Source organism: Orycteropus afer, unplaced genomic scaffold (assembly GCF_000298275.1).
Source record: "Orycteropus afer afer isolate SDZICR_OR568_19922 unplaced genomic scaffold, OryAfe1.0 scaffold00028, whole genome shotgun sequence".
Classification (NCBI taxonomy): Eukaryota; Metazoa; Chordata; class Mammalia; order Tubulidentata; family Orycteropodidae; genus Orycteropus; species Orycteropus afer.
This window is the reverse complement of record NW_006921615.1, coordinates 5,939,928-5,958,719: the sequence shown is the minus strand read 5'-3', so window position 1 is coordinate 5,958,719 and position 18,792 is coordinate 5,939,928. Positions and strand designations below refer to the sequence as shown.

At 40.4% G+C, this 18,792-nt stretch overlaps 1 protein-coding gene across 1 annotated transcript in view; it reads right to left on the bottom strand.

Annotated features, from left to right (window-relative positions):
* Positions 1-18,792, bottom strand: part of FRMD4A (FERM domain containing 4A) — a 440,834-nt gene that overhangs the window by 137,388 nt on the left and 284,654 nt on the right. Inside the window, exons 5-7 of the mRNA XM_042780226.1 lie at positions 18,409-18,465; positions 17,448-17,470; positions 2,792-2,875 (exon numbers count right to left, since the gene is read on the bottom strand). Of these exons, the coding sequence (XP_042636160.1) occupies positions 2,792-2,875; positions 17,448-17,470; positions 18,409-18,465 (164 nt within the window). The remainder of the gene's footprint in view (positions 1-2,791; positions 2,876-17,447; positions 17,471-18,408; positions 18,466-18,792) is intronic.

Genomic DNA, 18,792 nt, shown 5'->3' with positions numbered 1-18,792 from the left:
TATATATATATATATATATATATATCTCCAGGCAAAGAGGCTGCAATATTGAACACTAGCTAATCACAGTGAAATAAAATGAAAGGCACATACAAACAAACAAACAAACACACACACACAGATTAGGAATGCATCATCAGGACGGTTCATGTTGCTGACTTCTTTGTACATAATCTTGCCTGTGAAGTTTAAGGGATCTACTTCAAAAAGGTCCCTCTGTCCTATCACCCCCTAAGAGCATTTAGATAGTGGTATCACCATTAATGGAGTTCTGGTGACATAGTGCCTAAGGCATCTGATTGCTAACCAGAAGGCTGGCAGTTCAAATCTACCAGCCGCTCCTTGGAAGGAAGATTGGGTGATCTACTTCCATTGTGACACTGCCTCAGAAACCTAAGGAGGGGTTGCTATGAGTCAGATCTGACTCCACGGCAGTGAGTTTGGTTTAGTTTATTGCTATTAATAGGTCTAAATGAGGTAAAGGGAACATGTTGGCCTGGTCACCAAGGCAGAGGGATGCTTTGGTAAGGCAGTTACAGATATGGATGCAGATGGGGACATTCATGTTTATTAATGAGAAATTTTTTTTTTACATTAAAAATACCCAAACCAGTTGCCATGGAGTTGATTCTGACTTACAGTAACTCTATAGTGTGTGAGCACAGAGTAGATTGTGGAGATGAAAGAAAAATGTACAGAGACAGACAGAGTAGAGGAGGAGTTCCTAATTCTGAAATGAGCAGAGAGGTGTAAAATATGCTTGGAACCAAATGAACAAAGAGATAGCTGGGGATGGATTAGGATAAAGGCAACTCTGACTCCACACAACCCACCAATTATACAGCCCTTGGTGGCAAATACATTCTCGTCCTAGAGGAACTCTTGGTGTCAGAGTTACTTTCTTATATCCTATCTCCTTCACTTTTGGTTTCCTGAAAGTAAAAAGTGGGAGGATATAGAAGATAAGGCCCTGAGATCTTGAAGCACTGGAGAAGTGGGTAGTCGGGCACCATAAACAAGGAGAGAGGAATGCGATTTTTTGTGTTCATGTGCACGGACTATAAGACTGGAAGTCTGGAAGCTGCTACATGCAAAATCCCTTAGAGGTTAAACAGATTTTGCTCTTTGGGGGAAGACTATAATTACATAAAACCATTATTTATCTATATCTATGTTACTGAAAGAAGAGTGTCAATAAAACAGCACAGAGATGAAATTAGGGATGTCAACACACTGAAAAGAGCTCTCGGCCTCAGGACCCACCTCCCTTGCTCTTAGCTCAGTTTCTCCGTCACTGTACTCACTTAGGGAGAAATGATTTATGAGTTGACGTTTAATCCTGCTAATGAACTCTGCATCCCGACATGCCCTGTCTTAACCAGGGACTCTCTTAAAGCCACCTGAATGACAGAAAAACGAGTTTGCTGACTTGAAGAGTGTCTAGACAAGATGCAATATTATTAATTCCTACATTTCATAAAGTCTACACAGACTTCTTCAAGAGTCACCGTAGTTTATCAGGATCGACTTGTTCTAAGTTTGTTTGTTTCTAATATACAAGTAGTTATCAAGATTTTTGTTAAGGAGTCTGAAGGGGTCCTAGGGAAGCAGCTCTGTGCTTTTCAAAGGATCAATCGGTGGAGGTTTAGGAGCCCAGCAGGTTTCCACACTCTACCCAGGAATGCAAGCCCTGCCACACTGTGACCGAAACCACAATCTGGGAGCCTTTCTAATGCCTGAATCCACTCAGAATCAGTAATTTGGAGCCCGACAGACGAACTCCAGCATAACGCTGCATAGCAGCTAAATCAGGAGCTATGACACATTGTGGGAAAATGAAAGAATCAATCTCTCTCTTTTGCAGAGAGAGAGAGAGAGAAACCTGCAGTTCTCAGTTCTCCCACATCACAAAACCTCACACATACTGTCATCAAATGACAATGATTCCAGAATGAAACTCTAGCTGCAGATGAAAGGCTCTCCAAGGAGGCAATGCTTCCAAAGTGAAACTTCAGAAGATTTTATTTTTTTACAAAAAAGAAAGAAAACAGAAAAGGGAAAGGTCTCACACAATGGGTAATTTAAATAAATGCAGAAACAATTTCATGAAGGAACCATCACCACCACCAGTTACAGCTGACTTGATTCTGACTCATGGGATTCTGTGCTCCACAGGGTTTTCATTGGCTCATTTTTTTCAGAATATATCCTCAGGTCTTTCTTCTGAGGCACCTCTGGGTGGACCTGACCATCCAGCCTTCCAATTAGCAGCCAAGCACTTAACCATCTGCACCACCCGGGGACTCCAATTCACGAAGGCATCACTCACTGCCCCAGAGTCAGATCCGACTCTGGAGAGTCGGATCTGACTCATAGTGACCCCTGCTTGGGTTTCCGACACGGTATCTCTACAGAAGTAGATTGCCCAATCTAGTTACTTAATTCCATCTGAAGTAGCTCTCTAGGAGCTCTGGTAGCATAAGGCATTTGACTGCTAACTAGAAGGCTGGCGGTTCAAACCCACCAGCCACTCCTTGGAAGGAAGGTTGGGCAATCTACTCGGAAACCCAAGGCAGGGTTGCTGTGAGTCGGATCCGACTCGAGGGCAGTAAGTTTGTTTTTTGTTTTCTTTAGCTCTCTGAGCAGGGCAGGGCAAGCAGCTCATTGTCCTGGCTGACACAAGGGTAGTTGGGAAAGGTTAGATTCAGTTGCCCAGAGCCCCAGGCACCCCTATCCCCCAGAGGCTAGCTCTGGGAGGGGATGCCTGAACTGTGCAAAGGGAAGTGCATACCAGTAGGCCAGGGAAGGGTGCTCCTTCAGGGCTTGGGTGGGAAGAGCTGGCAGCTTCTTCAAGTCACTCCTCACCACTTCATTGCTGAAAGAGAGGAAGGGAGACAGAGAGAAAGGTAAAGAAATGCGATCAGACTCTGAGAAAATAAGCACACTATTTGATATGACCTGACCCAGCTGTCTTGTCTGAGAGACCCCACATCTGTTCCTTTTTAATGAAAAGGGGTGGGAGGGAGCGGGCCTTTCTTTATATTTATTTATTTAATAGAGATGAAAAAGGCACACATCACACGGAGCTGCACAGCCGTCTCTCTTAGCGCAGAAACCAGAGCAGAGTGCTTACAGATGGCAGTGGTCTTCTTTCTAAACCCTGCCCTCAGAGAGGGATCACAGACCCGGAGCCCCTGAGCACCAGCAGAGGGGAAGGCTTAGGGGTTGGGGTGTGTGCATGCACAGGGAAGGAGCCCAGAAAAGCTCCCCAGTGCCTGTTAGGAGGCTCCCAGAACTCCAAGAACATGCAACATAACTGCTTTCCCTCCTTCAGAGTGGTTTGCTTCACCAAATACAACGCCAATTCCCTTTGCTTGGACTCACATGTACTAGAAACCATTTTCTGAAATAGGACCAAGAGGAAAAAAAAAAAAACCCAAAAAACTTTAGCTTTTGACAAGACCCAGAAACTACTTAAAGAGTGTGAAGTGGACTGTCTGGTGCTGTTAGAAGGTTTTATGCCTCTGGCTCTGGGACCAGAAATTCTTTTTAGCACTGACTGACATGTTCTCAGGTTTGGAAGATGCTTCATCTCTACTAGTTTAACCAGCCTTTTTCAGATGCTTGAGTTCTCTCTACCATACCCAGAAGACGGCATCCTCCTTGGGCCAGAACATCTGTGGTGCTTCCACCCACTCGCTACTTCCAGAGGCAACTGGCAGCATCCACGTTTGGAAAGCTCTGATATTTAAAGAGTGTTTCTTTATATTGGTCACCAAAGAGGCTCTGAAGTCTCACCTGGAGACTCCTGGAGCCCTGCTTTTGGTGATCCACTCTTCTAACCTACACAGTTAGCAGCTTCTGTGTTGCTCATACAAAGCCAGGCAAATAATGGTGACTAGGACCCTGGGAAGGAACTCTGGATATGCAATAGTTAAGCATTTGTCTTCTAACTGAAGGGTTGGCAGTTTGAACCCACTTAGAGGCCCATGGAAAAAAGACCTAGCGCTCTGCTCCTGTAAAGATTATAGCCTAGAAAACCCTATAGAGCAGTTCCACTCTGTCACATGGGGTCAATATGAGTAAAAATCAACTCAATGGCATCTGACGACAACAACAATAGGAGCCTGGTAGTAACATCTAAAAAGCAGTAAGACAGCAGCTCAGTAAATAAATATGAAAGAAGGAAGGAATACTGCAGTCACAGATGGTCAGCTCCTGAGGTATATGGATGGTGAATAACGCTAACCGGAAGGTATGTCATTCCAAAATGTGTACACAGCGGGGAAGACTACCAACAGCAATGGAATCAAGCCCTATCTCTTGGTACCCCTGGGAAAAACCATATCAATACTTTAAGTTTATTTATATAGTGACACAGAACCACATGGATATTGGGTGATACCATAACTCCTCCCAGAAAGGTCCTTTTTCACAGGAACTAAACAGTGATGATGAGGTTTGTGAATCCTAGGTTGGAACGACTAGCCAGAAAGAAAAACTCCATTTCTTATTCTTTAAATCAGTAAATCTAAGTAACTGAACTGTTACAATCTAAGTGGTGAGGCAAAGACTTATTAATTAATAATCAATAAGCTCAAGGCATTTATGGAGCTTCTGATACATGCATTGCTTGTTGTTGCTGTGCACTGTCATGTCAATTCTGAATCATAGCGACCCTATAGAACACCGCAGAAATGCCCCACAGAGTTTCCTAGGCTGTCACCTTGACAGAAACAGATAGTCAGGTCTTTTCTCCCATGGAGCGACTGGTGGGTCTGAACTGCCAACCTTTCATTAGCAGCCAAGCACTTAACCACTATGCCACCAGGGCTCTTAAAGTACTGTAGTTGTTGTTGCTATTTGCCATCGAGTCAGCCCCGACTCATAGCGACCTCTCCTTGGGTTTCCGAGGTAGTATCACTACGGAAGTAGGAATGCCCAACCTTCCTTCCAAGGAGTGGCTGGTGGGTTTGAACCGCCAGCTTTCTGGTTAGCAGTCAAGTGCCTTAGGCACTACGCTACCAGAGCTCCTAAAGTACTGTAGAAGATACAAGAAACGATGAGACGATGAGACACAGTTCTTATACCAAAAAAAAGAAAAAAAGGGAGAGGTATACTTCTTATCTTGCCTGCAATACAATGTGCATGTAAGAAGACAACTGTTATATGGGGCAGTTCTTGACCATGCCAATTAAGACAGCAAATTCTAAATTTCAGAAGAAAGAAGGTTCCCTGTGGGCTCTGGTGTAAAGCTAGGCTCTTGGGGTGGTCCTGCATGGAGAAAAGGACAGGAATATTGCAGTGTAGTAAATTACTTAGTGTGGCTTTTCTACCCATAAGTCTTTGTAAACTCCAAGGTGGGATTTTCTGTGAGCAACTGAGGAGCTCCTGATTACTGAAGTTGTCCACCTGGACTATTTCTGTTGGGAGTGGCACAAAACAATGTTCTGGGAGGTGCCCACTCTCTCTCAGGTGCTTAGAGTTCTGATGCTATGATTGGCTAATTTGACCACCCTGCCAGGCTCAAAAGGAGGCCTCCTAGAGGCAGAACTCTCTCTGACTGCTGGTTGAGGAAAACATGCTGCTGAAAGAGACACGGGCTCCTGAGATACATGTTGCTGGAAAAGAGACACAAGAGACACGCATTGTTGAGGTTAGAGGAGGTCGGAACATGTGGCCTCTATGCCGTTTTTGCAAATACCATATTGTCCTCACTAGAATATAGGAAAGTCACGGAGGCCATATAATATGAACTGAAGAGGTCAATCAGAATAGATGGTATATATCTGGTTAATATTAAAAATGGCTGGAAAGCAGGTTATTAGGCACAGGATTTTTGAGGACCCGCATGTCATGCTAAGATGGTTTACATTTACCCAGTAGAGGTTTTCAAACAGGTAAGTTCCTGGCATTAAGGCAAATTCAACTCCCAACTATGGTTTGGAATCCTTATTGTCATGCTACTAAGGCATATTTTACAAATCTTTAGTTCACAAAATACACGCATACAATGCTAACTTACTTTTTGGATCTTATTTCCCCTATTTAACTGTAAACTCTCTGAGAACAAGGATATGATTCATCAGTGCCTACAACAGTAACTTAAATATCGAAAGGACATGATAAACTTTTATCGAATGAAACCATGAGAAAGGCAATTAGTTACCTCCTTTATTGAGCTGAAACTTGAGTCTGGGTTTACTCACACCCATCACATCTAATGTGTTTTTGGGGAAGGAAGGTATTAAAGAAGGAAGGGCTTATGTTACCCATTAAACACTAGTTTGTTGGCAAACACATTTCCCTGATGACAGTTACAGGTTTCACTTCTTTGCTGAAGCTTGCAATAGGTTTTCTGATCCCCTTCTACGTCTCCTCTCCCCAAGCAAGGTTGCACAGGAAACAAAACAAGAAATCAGCAAGGCGTGAAGTCCATCCAAATCTGTTACATTCTGGAAGAGATCCATAGCTCTTAATCTTTCCCAAAGGACAAATATGTAAAAATGTTCTATTTGCCTTTCTGCTGTCCATAAACATCTGCAATAATTTAGGGGTGTACAGCTCTGTCAAGTGATCTGACCAAACTGTTGTGGCTAAAAGTCAGAAAATTGCTCTAATGAGAGACCTGGTCACTCTGCCTCAGAGACTTGTGAGGGTGTGTAGTCTAAGAAACATGCTAGAAAGCCCCCAGCTGCTTCTCCAATGTCTGCCATGTTGATCTTTCCAACCCTAGCAGAGTTCATTTCACCTGATGAACCACTGGACCAACTGGAAAAAACACCTTAAAACAAGTGCATTGTGGTCAGGTTCCATTTTTAGAAAAAGAAAAAGGTCTCTAAAAGAGTTAGTTGCTAAGCTGAGAATAAAATTCTCATCTTCTTATTTTTAATATTAACCATTTAATGTTGTGTCAGCTCCAACTCATGGTGACCGATGTGTGTCAGAGTAGAACTGGGTTCCACAGGGTTTTCAATGGCTGAGTTTTCAGAGAAGATTGCCAGGACTTTCTTCTGAGGCACCTCTGGGTGGACTCAAACCTCCAAACTTTTTGTTAAGCAATGAGTGTGTTAACTATTTCTACCACCTAAAGACTCCACTTTAAATATTAGCTAGATTTTATTCAAAGCTGTGGTGGTTATATTTTTGTGTCAACTTGGCTGGGCCTGGTTGAGTGGCTGGGCAGCTGGTGGTAGTTATTCCCTATGATGAGACTGGCAATCAACTCCATGGTGGGATCTACCACAAGCAGCTGAGTAGCTGCCTTTGGGATGTGGTCTGCTTCCCGTATATAAGCAGGAGCTTTGGGAATGGTCTCTAGCCTTTGGCACGCTTGTGCCCTGCATGTAGCTGTGTGTTGCTCAGCAGCCTGCCATGCTCTGCCGACCTTGGGACTTACAATGCACTTAGTTAATGGCCTGCCATGTGGTTTGGTAGCATAGGGACTGTGCCTTTTTACTTGTCAAACTTGGGGCTTCTCAGCCTCAGCAGCCAGCAGCTGTGTGAGTGAAGAAACGCCTCTAGCTCCAGTGGGCCGGGAGCAGGAGGCAGAGCTAGACTCCAAGGTTGAGGGGCTTTCATGCAGCCCCGGGAGCCTGGCACTTTGAATTTGGACTTAAAGCCTCCAAGTTGTAAGAATAAACTCCTGTTTGTTAAGACCATCCCATTTGTGGTGTGATTCCTGTCAGAGCGGCACTAGGTAACCAGAACAAAAGCATTTATGTAGCTTTATTAATGTTGCCAGGAAAAAAAAAAAAGGTATCTCAAATGCTGTTTTGGTATTTGAATTAGAGGATTTTTGAGATGCTGTGCCTGTCTTCTACTACCTATAAATAGAAGAAAAAAAAAACAGACCCACTGCCATCAAGTCAATTCTGACTCATAGCGACCTTATGGTATAGTGAAGGTTTCCAAGATTGCATATCTTTATGGAAGCAGAATGCCTCATCTTTCTCCTGTGGAGTGGCTGGTGGGCTTGAGCTTCCAGCCTTTTGGTTAAAAGGCAAATGCTTTAACCACTGTGCCACCACAGAAAGTTAGAACATCTACTGGGAAAACTAAGATTTCTATTAATAGATCAAACAAAGAATTTGCCAAAAATGAACAACAGCAACAACTTTATCCAAGACACCATACTGCAGGAAACAAAAATAAAATGTGATGGAAGGATCTGCAAAATTCACAATGTGCTTGTTTTCCTTAAAAAAAAAATTAGAAAATACTTTTTTCAGGAAATTCTCTTCGGGTCAAACCAGAGACACTGTCCATATCTGTAGAAGAAACTTGAGGCAAACAGAATGTGCTTAATGGGAAAGCATTCTCCTTGAAGCCAGGTGCTTTGAGTTGCACTAGTTCAAAAACAGTACAGCCCTCAACCCACAAAGGTGTACCTGGAAGGAATGACCTGAAGTTCAGAAATAGTAGTATTATGCCAGAGCCATACTAACTGCTCTATATTTTATGAGAGTATTATGGAGGCAAAAGTCTCCAGGAAGAAGTACTTCATTAAGTAAAAAAAGAGTATTATAGCTACTCAATTCCAAAATCCAAAAAGCTCTAAGAAATAAACCATTTTTTTCTTTGAACTTACATGAGGCAAGGTTGACTTTTATTCCTCCCACTTTGCATAACATCGTATTTTGGTGCAGGGGTTTGATTAACGTGTTTGATCCTGTTGCCCTAGATCCAGCCAAGAGTGTTGAGGATTATAGGGTATATGCTCTAAATCACCTGTCTAAAACCCAAAAAATTCTGAATACTGGGACATGGGATCCCAGAGTTGAAGACAGGCACTGTGGATCTGTATTGTTATGTTCAATAACATAATGGAGGTAGAAAGCTCTGAGACAGATGAAGAAAGGAAGTTACAGATTTTTCTTCTTTGATGATATTTCAAAATCACTCAGGAAACAATCTCCCTCCTTTCCTTTATCTTTCCCCCTCCTCCTTTTTTGTGAACCAAGGTAAAGTTCAGGTTACAAGAAAGACAATGAAAACATTTGTCTACCACCTTCCCACCACATATTTTGTCAGGTGTGCAGGGAAGGCTCAGCAAAGCTGATGGTTCTGCAAATTTTGTACAATGGCCTTCCATCATGGGAATGTATCTTGCCTGCCTGGGACACTTGTCCTGTCATAGTGTTTGACCACTCACAGACAAAGAGAAGTACCTGGGCCCCTCTAAGATTTTTCCAGGGTAGGATTCTGGATTCTGGGCATATGTCATGGATAAATATGTAATGCTAATTTATGGTCTTCTTGTTGTCAGCCCCCAACTCATGGCAAACCTATGAATAATGACATTGGGCCATTGTGATCCACAGGGTTTTTACTGGCTGACTTTTGGAAGTCAATCATCAGTTCTTTCTTCCTACTCCATTTTAATCTGGAAGCTCTGCTGACACCTGTTCAGCATCATAGCAACATAAAATCCTCCACTGACAGGCAGGGGCGGCTGACCATGAGGTATGCTGGCAGGGAACTGAATTCTACCAGTGAACCACAGCTGCTCTCAACCAATTGTATAGAGCAGCAAGATTACCAGCATTATGCCTAATGTTGTTGTTGTTGATATGTGCCGTCCAGTCGGCTCCAACTCATAGAGACCCCTCCTTGGGTTTCCGAGGCAGTATCACTACGGAAGTAGATTGCCCTACCTTCCTTCTGAAGAGTGGCTGGTGGGTTTGAATCTCCAGCCTTCTGGTTAGCAGTCAAGTTGCCTTAGGCACTGTGCTACCACAGCTCCCATTTAATACAAATTGTTAACTTACAAAAATAAAGATTTCCTTCTTGATCAGAGCCATTTGCATTAGAAACTATATTTTAGTGAGTCTGCTTCCTAGGATGGGATGAAAAGTTTGTGAATGTCTAACATAGCTATGAACTTAAAAAATTCAAAACAAGTTTAAATTTTAAAAATAAAATTATAATTTAAGACAAATAAGTTCACTCTAAGAGTACAAGAAGAAACAACTGATACATTTTCTAAAATATTAACCTTTTGATTGAAAAATTAGTGTCATAGTCATGAATCTTTTTGCCACATACAAGGTTAACTCAAAGTATGATAGTGATATTAAATAACTGCTTACCAAGAGATAAGCTATCATAATAGAATTTCCCTCTTATATTACATCTAAATAAGTCTCATAGAATATTATCAAAATCCTATATATTTGGATAATGTATATTTGAAGGCTATTATCCAAATACTTTTCTGTTTTAAAAATGTCAAACTCTGGAGAACTATACAATTCAAAACTCAATAAAATGGATGCTTTTATACAAAATAGGAGCTCTGGTAGCGTAGTGCCTAAGGCACTTGACTGCTGACTAGAAGGCTGTTGGTTCAAACCCACCAGCCACTCCTCAGAAGGAAAGTTGGGCAATCTACTTCCGTAGTGATACCGCCTCAGAAACCCAAGGAGGGGTTGCTATGAGTCATATCTGACTCGAGGGCACATGACAACAAAAATACACAAAATAAAGTTTTCTATAACAATTTATAACTTTTCTACTTAACATTGTTTCAAATTTTCAAATTCTGTTGAAGAGGTCTTGCTGGTGTGGAAAATTTCAGCTGACCTTGTATTACACAAGGCCCTCAATGCTATTTCAATCAAAGGAAAACATCACATTTCCCTTTCTTGGTTTTTGTAAAATAGTATATGAAAACTCTTTCAATTTAAAACTACTTCTGAAGAAACTCTCCTTTGGCCTGGTAATTATGCTTTAGGTTTAACAAATGACTTTTTTCTAAGATGTTTCCAACAGAAAGATGTGACAGTTTGGGGACTGAAGATACTGTTAGATTCCATCAGCTACATCACACATTAACTACTGTATTTTCATGCAAACAACGTACATTCCACTTTTTTTGTCAATTACGCAACAAAATTGCGCATTAGTTTCCTATGCATATATTACATGCATGGGCATGTTATTAATGTGGGTGTGCTATGTGCAAAAAGTATGGTTCTCCAAACATCACTACCTGAATGTTTTCTTCTCATTATCTTTGGTCATGTTGTCAGAAGGGACCTTCCCTGCATTGGATATCATGCTTGGTAAAGTGGAGGGTCAATGAAAAAGGGGAAGGCCCTCAACAAGATGGACTGACACAGTGGCTGCAACAATGGGCTCGGGTAAACAACGATTGTGAAGCTGGCACAGGACCGGACAGTGTTTCGCTCGGTTGTACATAGGGTCTCTATGAGTTGGAGACGACCCGACGGCACCTAACCACCAAGCAACGTTATTTAAGAGTCTCAGCAAATCTATTGATAATTCTCTAACCATATGATCAATGTTAGCTGGTCTATATCAAGTTTTGATTTCAATTAAAAAATATTCCCCAAGTGACCAAACGGTCTAATAACGATTTAAAACCAGCACTGAGTCATACTAGTAAAACCACTTTATGTAAGTGCAAAGTAATGGCCTGAGTAGACTAGGAATTGTGTATGGTTTCTGATAAACCAACACTCAGTGCCATTTATCAGCTGGGCAAGAAAATAACTGTTATCTTTTTAAAGATAGCAATCTACACAAATGTTTATGTTGCTAAAAAAAAAAAAAGCAGTCTTTCAGAAGGTAATTAGCTCTTTGTCTCCTTTTCCTGTTGATCTTCTAAAATTTTTCCTTTTAACCTATGATCTGCCTAAAAGGCATTATACTGCCTGACTATTCTGTGTGATGACAGCTTACGTCTTTTGTGTGTGTGTCACAGAAATTTCATCTTCTTTATCTTTCCATACTAGTGACTACATGGTCCCATGGTTTCCAGAAGAGAGCTCTCCCACAGATGCAAGAATATGCAGTCTGTGGATGTTGGAGGGAATTTTTCAGCACAAAGAAATACTGCAACTCCTCTTCTAAAATGGCGGTGAAAAATCAATTTCCCTTGTTAATGAAAGACTGCTCCTTGCTTCCATTGATCGGGCAAAGCATTGCTCTATATCTAAAAATAAGGATTTTCTTTGTTGGTCTGTTTGTTTTTAAGAAATAGAAACCTGTAGATTGTCAATGCAGATACATAGTTGTATCTCTTACGGATTCCTGAACTCTGATAAGCTGATCCTATCTCACTTGGACCAGTATTTAATTTTGTACAGCTGTCATATAAGTTGACCCTCAAGTATTCAATCAAACCTCCCTCTGTTTCTTTGGTGGTGTGTTTATCTGCAAAGGTCAGGGTACCTTTCCACCACCTCTGAAAACACAGGATGTGGCTCTGCTGAACAGGGAGGCCACTGAAGAGGCAAAATTTGGCCCATGTATCTTTACACGGAATTTCCTTAATATCAGTCTCTCTCAGGTGCTGTTTGCTAACTGGCTCTGGTAAATCTCATGCTGGTAGACTCATTTTAGTGATTAACATTAGCACATCCGGTCCTCTATAACAAAGATGTTTCCAGTCCCAACAGACGGCCCAGAGTAACAGAGCTTTAGTGATCTGGTTCCAATAAATCTTGTTCACCAAAAAAAAAAAAAAAATCTACATGACAGATGCTTTTCTGACTAGTCCCTATCAATGTATGGATGATTCTGTCTACTAAAGGTAGTACGATTTTGGTATTCATGATTTGTGCTCTTTGGAGAAAAGTAATTTTAATCACTTCACTGGTTTTGCCAAAAAAAAAAAAAAAAAAGGTTTTTATTGTTTTTTTTTTTTTTTTTTTTGGTGGCAGGCTTTTTTGAAAGATCAGAATAGCTGAGAGAAGGTAAAGAGTGACTCTCCAAATCAGGGGAAAGACTGATCAATAGGGTTTCCACTTAAGGTTCCTTTACAGGAACAAACAAATAAAAAAATTTAGTTCTCTTAAGTAATATCTCACTCAGTATAGCAATAACCTTCCAATTAAAATATAGCTAGGCAATTCAGATGTCTTATCAAATTGATTAAATGACATCTACCATGCACTGACCTTTTTAAGGAAGAGAATATTAATTTTCTACAATAACCCAAGGGTTTCTTTCTTTCTGTTTTAAACAGGAAACTTCAGTGTGCAGTACTCAACCCACTGAAGGCTTCGTCATGAAAAAAATTATGGGTAAAACATAGATAAGGAGCCCTGGTAGTGCAATAGTTAAACACTTGGCTGCTAACTGAAAGGTCAGTGGATTGAACCCACCTAGCAGCTCCATGGAAGAAGACCAGGTGATCTGCTTCCATAAAGATTTTAGCCAAGAAAATCTTATAGGGCAGTTTTACTCTGTCACATAGATGAGTTAAAAATCCATTAGACAGTGCCTAACAACAACAACAACAAAACCATAGATAATGTCTGTTAGTTGGGTAATGTTAACGGTGAGTATCAAATGTCTGAGTACCTTTTTTTTAAAAAAAAAAAAAAAAAAAAACTGTGTTGCCCTTCTCCACCTAAGACCTGCCTATATAGCTATCTTGGTTAATGGCTCGTGGCTGGCTATTCAATTGTTTCTAAACAGAAACGTCAACTCTACTGATTTCCTGACTGTTGATGGACATTCCTTTTTACATATATACACACACCAGGCAATGAAATCCAATTACTACATGTTGTGCTAAGGAAAATAATAAAAGTGAGCAAATACTCTTTTTAGATAAGACTATTTCCTCGATTTTTAATGAAATCTTACTAGTTTGCACACCGCATGGTTGAATATGATCATGTATGGTGCCTAGTTCTCCCTATCATGGACAACACTATTTCTCTATCTATATCTTAGCTATTTTCTTTCAGCAATACAAAAGTGACTTTCTATCACAGTAAATGGAATTCAACATTTCACCATTAAGTTCAGTAAAACATGGAAGCAAGCATTTGTATTAGCTGAAAAAGGAGTTACGTAAGAAGAATAAACCTCCAGGGATCTGCCAAGCAAAAAGAGAGTGCAAAAGCATCAGCAGAAACTTTGTACAATTTTCATGAGAAAGAATAGACATGACCTGGGGTTGTTCTTCCCTAGTTCTCTTTTTCTTTAAAATTTGTCAGCACTTTTGACTTCTCTCTCTTTGTTAAAATGACCTTTTTTCCCCTCTTGTACTTCAAGCAAACCATTCCCATAGTTTTAACTTTTTTATACTCATTCCCCATAAATGTAATTTGTATATATTTATTAAAATGTAAATATACAATCTGAGAGAACACAATAGCATTCGAAATAAAACAGTCTGTCTGTAAATTAGAGATGCAGGATCCACAGCTTACGAAAGAGTTCCTTTGCCTTTAGTGTGGGACCTTTATTTGGAAAGTTATTCATCTTCTAGATTCTAGAATGCTTTAGAATCAAACCCTGGGCCCCATGTTAGTATAAAAGCCTACAGGTTCTAAATTGACATCTTATTGTATTAATGTTGCTCAGGAAAATGTAGTTTATTTACAGGGCACATATACAAGTCAAAGCCATTCAGTTACATACAATTAAAATTTATACAGTCATTTGTTAGTTATTAGCATAGCAAAAGTGACTTTTTATCACAGTAAACTGTGATAATGGGACATCTAAAATACCTAATGTTCAGCTAGCCATCAAACCAAATGTCGTCAACTTCAGAGGCTTTTGGGATCACCCCAGATATAGACAGAAGCTCTGACAGCGTAGTGCCTAAGGCACCTGACTGCTAATAAGAAGGCTGGAGGTTCAAACCCACCAGCCACACCTTGGAAGGAAGGTTGCGCAATCTACTTCCGTAGTGATATTGCCTTGGAAACCCAAGGAGGGGTCGCTATGAGTGGGGTCTGACTCGATGGCACATAACAACAACCAGATACAGATGGAAAAAGGCACAAAGGATTTAGGAGGACTTGTCTTATTCCCAAACTCCAGGCTACTCAAGGATACTATTTTCCCTAGACCTCTGAAGGGAGTTTTACTAACACTGAGCCTGCTACAGAAAATGTGTGTTTATCAGGGAATCCAATGCAATAGATCACCTCCAGCTTCCATTATGTGGATTTTATGCTTCGAGGTAAACTGACCTTTTAGGTAAGGTGTCTGACCTCTCCCTCCCCTGACAGCTATTTCTCTCCCCAGGCAGTAGCTGTTACAAACAAACTGTTAGGCAGCACTTTGACAAATGAAGCTAAACCAGGACGCTTTGTTGCTCTGAAGCCAACGAGCTGGCATTCCACAAGCTCATTAGGGACCATGAGTTACTGCCAGGCCAGGCCTGCACTTCCTGCTCCATGGCAATCCATGTGGCCACACGTTCCCATGGTCTGTGGGGTCCTTTATACCGTTCCCAGTTCACATTCCATCCTGTCAGGGTGCTCTCAAAAATAAACAATATTTACAGCAGAGGTCAGGGCTGGCAAAAAACGAGGGGAAAAACGTATCTTCAGAGTGAGCAGACAGACACAGGAATCTACTGGCTCTGTGGTTTTTAAACAATTTTTTACAGGCCTCTGGAATTCTTTGAAAGTAGATTTGGACCTGTAATTATCAAAACCCCAAAATTCTAGTGCCCAATTAAGAGGATAAAATAGTGAAAAAAAAAAAAAAAAAAGAAATGAAATACAGCAAAGCTGAGTGGCTATAACCCGAAATGCTTCATTCAACAACAGATTTAGTAAACAGTTCTTGGGCACCTACAATGTATAAGGTTTTCTGCTGAGGCTCTTGACAGTTATTACCTATTTTAAATTGACAACTTCTGCTTTATACCAAGAACTTGAGAAACATAAATAAATAAAGGCAGTCCTGGAGGTCTCCTTACGCAAGTATTCAAACTGAGCCAAAAGACTCTGTTTTAGATCAGAGGCCAGCGAACTACAACCCACTGGCCAAATCGGGTCCTTCCGGTTGTTGTATGGCCTGTGAATGAGGAAAAGCTTTCATAATTTTAAATGGTGGGGAAAAAAATCAAAAGATGAATAATATTTTGTGATATATGAAAACTGTATAAAACTCAAGTTTATACTTTATTTATAAATAAAGTTTTAACACAACACAACCATAACTATTTGTATACCTATTGCTGTTGGCTGCTTTTGTACTTACAAAGGCAGAGTTGAGGAGCTGTTACAGAGATTGCACAGCCAGCAAAACCTAACATATTTACTATCAGGCCCTATACAGAAAGAAGTCATCAGCACCTGTTTCAGACTATAAAATAATCAGGTTTTGTTAGACTGACTTACAAGTACGTAAGAAGAACAAAGAGAAAACAGCTAAGACCCGAGAAATTAGTTGATGCATAAGCTTGATGAAAACAGGCAAGTATAGTAAGACCACAAACTGGAACAGCATATTTACAGATCAAATCTCTCAAAGCATGAGAAAACATACAAAGTTATGTGATGGAGTAGAGGTATGATTTGTATTTCTTCTTAACACCAACATGCTACTTTCCTATTCATGGGCCAGAATCACATGCCTCAATCTTTTGTTTTCCTGTACATGTGCTTTGGTTTCTTTGGTTTTTTTTGCCTCTAGACTTGACTTTAAAGAATGGGCTACCCTGGACTTTCCTCAGAGGAGTTCAATAAACAGAATCTTGGGAATAATGTTTGTCTTTGAGAAGACAGCTCTACTGGTAGAAGGCTACAGCCCTCTAGTCTGTGAACCCACTGCTATCAAGTTGATTTGATTTGACTCATAGTGCTCCCATAGGACAGAGAAGAATTGCCCTATAAGGTTTCCAAGGCTGTAATCTTGAAAGAAGCAGACTTGCCACGTCTTTCTCAAATGGAGAAGCTGGTAAGTGCAGACTGCTGACCTTTAGTTAGCAGCTAAGTGCTTAATCACTGTGCCACCAAGGCTCCTTCTATTCTGTGAAGGCCCCAGTAATCACAAGAAGAAACTTGCTCATCAGTATCAGCCATGTGGCTAAATGGGCACTGCTTGAAGAAATGAATAACAAGATTAAAACTGGCAGCTCTATATAGTTATCAAAGCACTTCAAAGGTTTCCCAGCAGTTAATTTTACTCATGTTATCTCCAAAGTAATATTCTGAGAAGGAAGAAAAGTAGAAGTGGAGTATTTATGCTTTAACACTTTTATGAAAAAAATCTCTCTATGGAATAGCATTTTGTCCTTGAGGATCAGAGACTATAATTGAGAGAAGACAAGGCATCCATATATATATGTTTGTTGGGACCGCAGGTTTATCTGCAATCAAGTTCACACCACAGTAGTTATTGAAGATATCATGGAGACACTGGGACGACCAACCTGTCAAACCTTGGGATGATGGCCATTTGTAAAACTAGATTCTGATCTTGGCTTTTCAGTAGGCTCTGGGTTTTTGATTTAGTATAGAATATACTGCTTTCTATGACTATGTTTTCCACACCTAATCTGTGTGCTTCAGTTGACAAGTTGCGAGTTGGATCTCATTATTAACACACAATATTAATACAAATTATTAAATGTCCTTCCACAAAAGGACAGACAGAACAGTTTTCTTAAAAGAGAAGCAAAAGAAGACTTTTTTTAAGCAAAAAAAAAAAAGTAAACTCACCTAGAAAAATCTCCCTTTGCCTCCTGTAAGAGAAAATTCAGTGTCAGTAACACACTCTAAGCCAGAGTTACAAACTTTTAAATACATATTCTATAATCACTACTCCTCTACTGAATGAGTTAAATTCAGTTTATCATCGTTATCATTCTACTTGCTACAGAAATGCAGTGGAGAAGGGAAGCATGCACTTGCCACTTGGACACGAGATGTTAATTTAAACTTTAGAATGTTAAATACAAAGAAAGCTATTCTTAATGACAAAATGCAAATTTCCACCACTAGGCACTGGCCTAATTTGTACTAGTTTAAAGACACTGAATCTAAACAACATGTGTCTTGAGTAGAGTGGTCTATCTCTTGAGCCATTTTTTTGTTTTGTATTGTAATGTGGATTATTTTCCAATCATACTAAAGCCTTTTGGAGGCAGGGACCCTGAAACTTTTAGTGATTCTAGCACAATGCCTTAAGCATAGTAGTTGTTCAATAAATATCTGTTGAAGGAATAAATTAATGATATCATTCCAACTCCATTTGCCATTGTTAGAGCTAAGATTCTTCTTCTTCTTCTCCATTTTTTTGTATAAGCTAAATGTCTTTTTCTTGTCTTTCCAGGGGGCATGAGGTGATTCTCTTGGCAATAAATTCCCGCTATTCACTTGCTTTCTCTAGCGCGGTGAAGGGCACCAAATCGAAAAAAAAATGAGCTCACTGAATGACCTCAGCTTCTCCCAGGTTCAGGCTAAACACAAATTTGCTTTACAAAGACAGGCTGTCTTAAACTTTTGGGATATTAGAAGCCCCTATTTACTGCATTGGCATCTAAGAGCTCCTTCCAGCTTGTGGCTAGAACAGTTAAGAAGACAAATAGCTAGTAAACATAACTACTGGTCACCAGTGCTAACTCTTTTTCTTTCTCTGAGTCTGACCCTGGGATACAGATAAGAGGGGAGACTAACTCACCTGTAAAATATAGGAAGCTAATTCAAATACCACTTCACTGTCGACATCAATAAGCTCCTGAAAGGAAAAACAAACAAGGTAAGTTGGCTACTTTTAACAACTACTTCTTTATGACATCTCTCTAAAAAAAGGCTAGTGTTCCTTTCAGAGGAACTCCCTAGAACCTCAAATACTCAAAAAATATCTTTAGTCCCTGAGGCAGCTGCTCAAAATCATTTGTCCCCCACTGGTCCCTGGCAGCATTTACAGCTCTTAACCAGAATGGACAGTGGTCTCAAAACCAATTGGGCTGAGGCGGGGCAATATGGCGGACTAGGCAGAAGGATTGCACAGACCCTCTTCAACAAAGAAAAGGGAAACCAATTAACACAGACACAGAAGATA